The sequence below is a fragment of the Osmerus eperlanus genome, chromosome 16 (assembly GCF_963692335.1).
Source record: "Osmerus eperlanus chromosome 16, fOsmEpe2.1, whole genome shotgun sequence".
Taxonomy (NCBI): domain Eukaryota; kingdom Metazoa; phylum Chordata; class Actinopteri; order Osmeriformes; family Osmeridae; genus Osmerus; species Osmerus eperlanus.
The window spans coordinates 15781538-15789238 of NC_085033.1; the positions used below are offsets into that span (position 1 = coordinate 15781538).

Sequence of the window (7701 nt, forward strand, 5' to 3'; positions counted from 1 at the left end):
CATAATGACCTCGCGCTCTAGGTTTGAAAGTGTGTGTAAGGTAAATTTTGGATTAGGGTAAGAGTATTTCCTTATTCATGTGACGGATTTATATTCATATGGATGAAAAGGGATAGCATATTTAGGAAAGTAGGCAATATTAGTAGGATATATATTCCCATGTGACCTTTTGTTCCAGGGCCTGTAGGTTGAGTAGGAAACGAACAGAAATAAAAACTCGAACCCCGAAAATGCTTAATTTGAGACTGAAGCGCAAAAAAACTAATGGATTCTCCAGTAACTGCTGCTGGGCAACTGCCACTTTTATTGTCACGTCTCATAAAACACAGTTCATTCGCTGAGCTGTGTTTTCAGCAAACCGTGGCTCTCCCTGTCAAAAGCACAGCTGCCGCCCGAGACGGAGGGCGCCTTAAAACGGCAGGGAAGCGCTTGTTGAGAAACCGGCCCACGTAGAGGAGAACCCCTTCGGATTACCGGAATCCCCTGAGAATGACCTGAGTCATTCAGTGTGACTGGAACGGGCAGAACTGAATAGATTCTTAATAAAGAGCTCAGCGCGCCCGGCCAGTCCAGTCACCCGGTCCTTAACCCTTGTGCTGCCTTCGGGTCACATGACCCAAAGGTTCATAACGAACCACCGTTGTGTTTACCCAATTATACCCAATACAAAAACAAATATTTTTTTATTTATTTTAACCTTCACAATGTGGGGGGTCTGAGACAGCCCGACGGTTAAAAGAAAATGCTTCACTTTGTTTTTGTATGCGGTAAAGTTGTCGCAATACAACGGTGGGTCACAATAACTGATGGGTCAGAATGACCCGAAGATAACACAAGGGTTAACGGCGCGAGAGAGAAATGAACAGCGGGGAAACTCTGTATCCAGACTGCAAATTTGTGAGCAGACAATAACAAAAGACACATTCACAGTGATTCCAAACACAGAACGCTTTAGTGCCCAGTTCACACACTGTTTCATGGAAATCCATCAAAATTAACATATAATTCTACTATCCTAATATTATGATCATCCAAAATATATTTTATGGCGACAACTGACTATTTCGTTCATCAGTCATAGTGCTTCGACACTCTTAATGTCTTCATGTTTTCTAGCTGGTTGTGCTTGAGAGATGTATCATCTGACTGGTAAACCAGTCCCTGGCCTGACATACTCTGCTCTGTGCTTCTGACAAATGTTCATTTCTTTAATGAAGGATGTGGCATCCAAGGAGTTAAATCTGCAGTATGAAGTGGTCTAGTATGAAGTGCAGACGACACAACTGTTTAAGTCTGCCTCTGTTATCAGTCTATAGTCTATCAGTCTGTATATCTGTAAGTCTATCAATCTGTCGGTGTGTCAATCTGTCGGTATGTCAGTCTATAAAGGCATCAGTTTATAAATCTGTCTATTCCTCCGTCTGCTTCAGGCGTCAGAAGCCTGCTTGGTGAGGGGTCTGAGAGGGGCTCCCTGGTTGAGCGTCTCGCTGTCGTGTGTGTAGAGGTGGTGCTGCTGGACGTACTCCAGGACGCTGTCAGGGACCAGGTAGCGCACGCTCTGCCCGCGCCGCAGGCCCCGCCGCACCTCGGTGGCGCTGATCTCGTTCCGGATCCACTCCCGGACCAGGAAGATGTTCTGCCGGTGTCGGGACAGCGTGTCGGACCGGTGCACGGCCCACTCCGGCTGCAGGGCGCCCCGGCTCACACACACCAGGCCGAAGCGTCCGGCCAGCTCCTCCACGTGGGCCTCCAGCCACAAGCCCGGCACGCTGAACGAGTCCAGGAAGTCAGCGCCGCACAGCAGCTTCAGCTGGGGGGCTGTAGGGCCTGGAGGGGGAGGGGGACGGCGTTAATGAGTGTGTGTACAAGGGCTAACGTAGCCTAGCGTAGGTTCAAATGGATATATGAGGGCTAACGTAGCCAAGCGTAGGTTCAAATGGATATATGAGGGCTAACGTAGCCAAGCGTAGGTTCAAATGGATATATGAGGGCTAACGTAGCCAAGCGTAGGTTCAAATGGATATATGAGGGCTAACGTAGCCAAGCGTAGGTTCAAATGGATATATGAGGGCTAACGTAGCCTAGCGTAGGTTCAAATGGATATATGAGGGCTAACGTAGCCAAGCGTAGGTTCAAATGGATATATGAGGGCTAACGTAGCCTAGCGTAGGTTCAAATGGATATATGAGGGCTAACGTAGCCAAGCGTAGGTTCAAATGGATATATGAGGGCTAACGTAGCCAAGCGTAGGTTCAAATGGATATATGAGGGCTAACGTAGCCAAGCGTAGGTTCAAATGGATATATGAGGGCTAACGTAGCCTAGCGTAGGTTCAAATGGATATATGAGGGCTAACGTAGCCAAGCGTAGGTTCAAATGGATATATGAGGGCTAACGTAGCCTAGCGTAGGTTCAAATGGATATATGAGGGCTAACGTAGCCACGCGTAGGTTCAAATGGATATATGAGGGCTAACGTAGCCTAGCGTAGGTTCAAATGGATATATGAGGGCTAACGTAGCCAAGCGTAGGTTCAAATGGATATATGAGGGCTAACGTAGCCAAGCGTAGGTTCAAATGGATATATGAGGGCTAACGTAGCCAAGCGTAGGTTCAAATGGATATATGAGGGCTAACGTAGCCTAGCGTAGGTTCAAATGGATATATGAGGGCTAACGTAGCCAAGCGTAGGTTCAAATGGATATATGAGGGCTAACGTAGCCAAGCGTAGGTTCAAATGGATATATGAGGGCTAACGTAGCCAAGCGTAGGTTCAAATGGATATATGAGGGCTAACGTAGCCAAGCGTAGGTTCAAATGGATATATGAGGGCTAACGTAGCCTAGCGTAGGTTCAAATGGATATATGAGGGCTAACGTAGCCTAGCGTAGGTTCAAATGGATATATGAGGGCTAACGTAGCCTAGCGTAGGTTCAAATGGATATATGAGGGCTAACGTAGCCTAGCGTAGGTTCAAATGGATATATGAGGGCTAACGTAGCCTAGCGTAGGTTCAAATGGATATATGAGGGCTAACGTAGCCTAGCGTAGGTTCAAATGGATATATGAGGGCTAACGTAGCCTAGCGTAGGTTCAAATGGATATATGAGGGCTAACGTAGCCTAGCGTAGGTTCAAATGGATATATGAGGGCTAACGTAGCCAAGCGTAGGTTCAAATGGATATATGAGGGCTAACGTAGCCTAGCGTAGGTTCAAATGGATATATGAGGGCTAACGTAGCCAAGCGTAGGTTCAAATGGATATATGAGGGCTAACGTAGCCTAGCGTAGGTTCAAATGGATATGAGGGCTAACGTAGCCTAGCGTAGGTTCAAATGGATATATGAGGGCTAACCTAGCCTAGCGTAGGTTCAAATGGATATATGAGGGCTAACGTAGCCTAGCGTAGGTTCAAATGGATATATGAGGTCTAACGTAGCCTAGTGGATGTACACGGCCAACATAACCGTGATGTTGTTGTCGTCAGCCAGCCAGAGGAGAGAGAGCATTCATGAGATCAGTTATGCCTCCAGCTAATGCTAATACTCTTTAGCAGTGGTGCACTAGCTAGCGCATTATCAGGTAGGTAAAGCACTAGCACGCTACAGGAGCTGATCCCATAGCGCCAGCCGCTGATACAGGCAGCATGGGGTTAAAGGTCAAGCTCCTGAGCAGGATCAGGTAACCAGAGAGCCTGCCTGGAAATAGAGGAACTTTTTGTGTTTTCAAGAAGAAACAAACCCAGATTGATGACAGTATTGAGGCTGATTCCATGACCTGTGATTATGATTTTTATGATCTTGTTAAACTACTGTGATTTATTTTACTATGTTACATTTGTCTGTGGTCTGTAATGGTGTAATTTAAAATCTCAATGAGCTCTTAGTGGTTAAATTAAGATTGGATTAAAGAAACAGAATTTAGATTGAGGTTTTAGTGTGACTGCATTGAATAATGATTACCTTAATAAATAAATGCAGTTTTTGATGATTAGGGTTAGGCTTTGTAGGGTTAGGGTATCTGGTCTTACTGGGGGGTTGAGAGGACATGCTGTCTCTGTCCTCCAATTTCTGTTGGTACTGCTTCAGAATCCTCCCATAGTGGTACCTGATACGACACACACACACACACACACGCACACACACGAGTATCACTGAGAAAGTCATGAACTGATCCACTGTTAGAGAAAATCTTCTTACTAAAGTTCCAACGTGTATTAAGATGTTGGTTATGTGAGGTCACATATGGTGGTATGAACAGGGTTAGAGTCCCCCTTCCTCCATCCTCTGCTTTCATACTGCCTCTCCCATCCCTCCTCTCCCTACCTCCTCCTCCGATCTGTTCCTCCCTCCCTCCTCCTCCCATCTCTTCCTCTCTCCCTCCTCCTCCGATCTCTTCCTTCCTCCATTCCTCCTCCGATCTCTTCCTCCCTCCCTCCTCCTCCCTTCTCTACCTCCCTCCCTCCTCCCATCTCTTCCTCCCTCCCTCCTCCTCCCATCTCTCCCTCCTCCCATCTCTTCCTCTCTCCCTCCTCCTCCCATCTCTTCCTCCCTCCCTCCTCCTCCCATCTCTTCCTCTCTCCCTCCTCCTCCGATCTCTTCCTCCCTCCCTTCTCTTCCTCCCTCCCTCCCTCCTCATCCCATCACTTCCTCTCTCCCTCCTCCCTTCTCTTCCTCCCTCCCTCCTCCCCCCATCTCTTCCTCTCTCCCTCCTCCTCCCATCTCTTCCTCTCTCCCTCCTCCTCCCATCTCTTCCTCTCTCCCTCCTCCTCCCATCTCTTCCTCTCTCCCTCCTCCTCCCATCTCTTCCTCTCTCCCTCCTCCTCCCATCTCTTCCTCTCTCCCTCCTCCTCCGATCTCTTCCTCTCTCCCTCCTCCTCCCATCTCTTCCTCTCTCCCTCCTCCTCCCATCTCTTCCTCTCTCCCTCCTCCTCCCATCTCTTCCTCTCTCCCTCCTCCTCCCATCTCTTCCTCTTTCCCTCCTCCCATCTCTTCCTCTCTCCCTCCTCCTCCCATCTCTTCCATCTCTTTCAGCTCCTTGTTGCGCAACGCAGCTTAGAAACTGCCCCCACACACAAGGATTTAAATATGGGTCATGTGTATGAGTGTGGTGTTAGGGAAGGGTGTTGTACAATGTGATATGTGTTTGTGTACATGTGATGTGTGTGAGTGTGTGTGTTAAGTGACATCCCAGGGAAGTCTGGCATAATCCCAACTAATCTTACATCACTGTTGTACAAGAGCTCTGGAAGGTTCTAGAACTTGGTAGGTTCTGTTGTGAAGGTTCTACAACTGGGTTGGTTCTACAGTGACGGTTCTAGACCTGGGTAGGTTCTGGGAGGGGCTGACCTCAAGGTGACCACCGTCTCCGTCCAATCAGGCTGCTGGCTTTCCCAGTCGTCCACAGACACCCAATCTGAGCTCTGCAGTGCCAGCTTCGCCATGGCAACACGGTGCTTCGCCAATACCAGGCCCTGCTTGCCGTAGCCGTCACTTACTGGGGACACGATCCCACCCACCACCTTGTACTGGCCTATAGGAGGGAAATACAGCAGTGATTGATAGTTCTAAAACAAACTGTAATAAATACTCTGTTGTGATTGGATGTTTAAGAACACGTGCAGGACTGTGTGTGTGTGTATGACCTGTGCAGGTTTGTAGGTGTGTGTGTGAACTGTGCAGGTGTGTGTCTAGGTGTGTGACCTATGCAGGTGTGTGTGCAGGTGTGTGTGTAGGTGTGTCACCTGTGCAGGTGTGTGTGCAGGTGTGTGTGTAGGTGTGTCACCTGTGCAGGTGTGTGTGTAGGTGTGTGACCTATGCAGGTGTGTGTGCAGGTGTGTGTGTAGGTGTGTCACCTGTGCAGGTGTGTGTGCAGGTGTGTATGTAGGTGTGTGACCTATGCAGGTGTGTGTGCAGGTGTGTGTGCAGGTGTGCCGTGCAGGTGTGTGGGCAGGTGTGTGTGCAGGTGTGTGTGCAGGTGTGTGACCTGTGCCGTGCAGGTGTGTGTGCAGGTGTGTGTGCAGGTGTGTGACCTGTGCCGTGCAGGTGTGTGTGCAGGTGTGTGACCTGTGCCGTGCAGGTGTGTGTGCAGGTGTGTGTGCAGGTGTGTGACCTGTGCCGTGCAGGTGTGTGTGCAGGTGTGTGACCTGTGCCGTGCAGGTGTGTGTGCAGGTGTGTGACCTGTGCCGTGCAGGTGGTCCCTGGCCAGCTCAAACAGCCTCATGTGCTGGTTGGTGATGGGGTTGAAGGAGCCACACGCAAGCAGCACCAGGGGCACCCGCATGGCAGCCATGTTGTCTTCCTCCTCCCCTGAGACGGGCCTCACAAAACACTGTTGTCTTCCTCCTCCCCTGAGACGGGCCTCACAAAACACTGTTGTCTTCCTCCTCCCCTGAGACGGGCCTCACAAAACACTGTTGTCTTCCTCCTCCCCTGAGACGGGCCTCACAAAACACTGTTGTCTTCCTCCTCCCCTGAGACGGGCCTCACAAAACACTGTTGTCTTCCTCCTCTCCTGAGACGGGCCTCACAAAACACTGTTGTCTTCCTCCTCCCCTGAGACGGGCCTCACAAAACACTGGGGGGAGGGGAGAGAGGAGAGAGGGAGGGAAGATAAGAAAGGGGAGATAACAGTGGTCACTACAACAGGTGATTTGACATCAACAGGTTGCCAACGTTGCCATCAACGTTACCGTATAGCATTCGGTCTCATACATGCAGACTGCACTACAGTTTCTTTCCAAAGGCCATCAGGCTTCTAAATGGACAGTGATACACTGTCAACACTCACACTAGTCACTTTACACACGTCTCTTCAGCTACTGGTTGCACTTCAGAAATATTGCACTAATTGTACCCTACTTGTCTCTAGGTTAGTGTGTTATAAGGTTAGTATAGGTTATTATGTGCATTAGAGGTTTAGTATACTTACATACTGTATATTATTTTGTATATTTAGGAGGTTTATTATATTATATGTTAGCTTATCATAGGTGTAATATATGTTCTGAGTACTTATATGTCATGTTATGCCAGGTTGCTTTGCGTTGTCCTGTCCTAAGAATTCCAGTGCCCAGTCTGACCCTGTGTTGTTCTGTGCATCTGACAATAAAATAATTTAACTTGAACTTGAAAGTAGAGGGCTACTTAAGTAACAACTGTGATGAAACAAAAGTTGCATAGTTTATCTGTATCATCGGAAATGTCGTAAACCTATAGGCGCTATATGCAGTGATGCGTTAGTAAACTAGCTATAGTATTAGTGTGACGTTAGACAGCTGGCTAGCTCGCTAGTTTTGCTCGATATAGGTTGATAGTCAGACATACGCTGACATACATATAGTGTGGAGAAGTGACGTAACTTTAGCATACTTAACAGGTGTGGATTTAGGGACAAATTATTTGACATAGATGACAGTTTAGCTAGCTAGCCTAACCTAAGGATTTAGCTACAAAGATCGATTAACATTATTACTGTTCGACGACAGCAGACACTAAATCAAACTGACATGCCGTGTTATTGTTAGACTATCTAGCTCAACCATGACTGCCGAACAGAAACAATGTTTAAACCTAAGTTTACCGTTCTGGAACACTGGACAGTTTGCATAAGGGGTCCATGCCCGGCGTCGGTGTCACAGCGTCAGGTGTCCCCGGTTCTGTGGAACGTCAGTTCAACAGTTCTGTACTGAATAACGGCGCCA

General features: G+C 48.2%; 1 protein-coding gene across 4 annotated transcripts; it reads right to left on the minus strand.

The window, feature by feature from the left end:
* Nucleotides 1–933: 933 nt before the first annotated feature.
* nmnat3 (nicotinamide nucleotide adenylyltransferase 3) lies at nt 934–7701 on the minus strand. Of its 4 annotated transcripts, none has more exons than XM_062481805.1 (6): nt 7581–7659; nt 6179–6575; nt 5330–5531; nt 5224–5298; nt 4030–4106; nt 934–1827 (listed from the first exon to the last, which is right to left on the minus strand). In XM_062481805.1, the coding sequence occupies exons 2-6, from the start codon at nt 6288–6290 to the stop codon at nt 1427–1429; spliced, it is 867 nt and encodes a 288-aa protein (XP_062337789.1). In that variant the 5' UTR covers nt 6291–6575; nt 7581–7659; the 3' UTR covers nt 934–1426. The 4 variants fall into 4 exon arrangements, with proteins under 4 accessions (XP_062337789.1, XP_062337788.1, XP_062337790.1 ...); XM_062481804.1 differs by having other exon boundaries at nt 6179–6329; nt 7581–7647; XM_062481807.1 differs by having other exon boundaries at nt 1660–1827; nt 3962–4106; nt 6179–6329; nt 7581–7701.

What these genes read in the sequence shown, in the direction of transcription:
- nmnat3 (XM_062481804.1), bottom strand. Translation starts at nt 7,607, where the DNA reads ATGCAAACTGTCCAGTGTTCCAGAACG. An exon ending in AGCTCTTGTACAACAGTGAT is followed by an intron (nt 4,107 to 5,223) that starts GTAAGATTAGTT and finishes GTGTCGTATCAG; the next exon opens with GTACCACTATGGGAGGATTC. An exon ending in CATGTCCTCTCAACCCCCCA is followed by an intron (nt 1,828 to 4,029) that starts GTAAGACCAGAT and finishes CTCCCCCTCCAG; the next exon opens with GCCCTACAGCCCCCCAGCTG.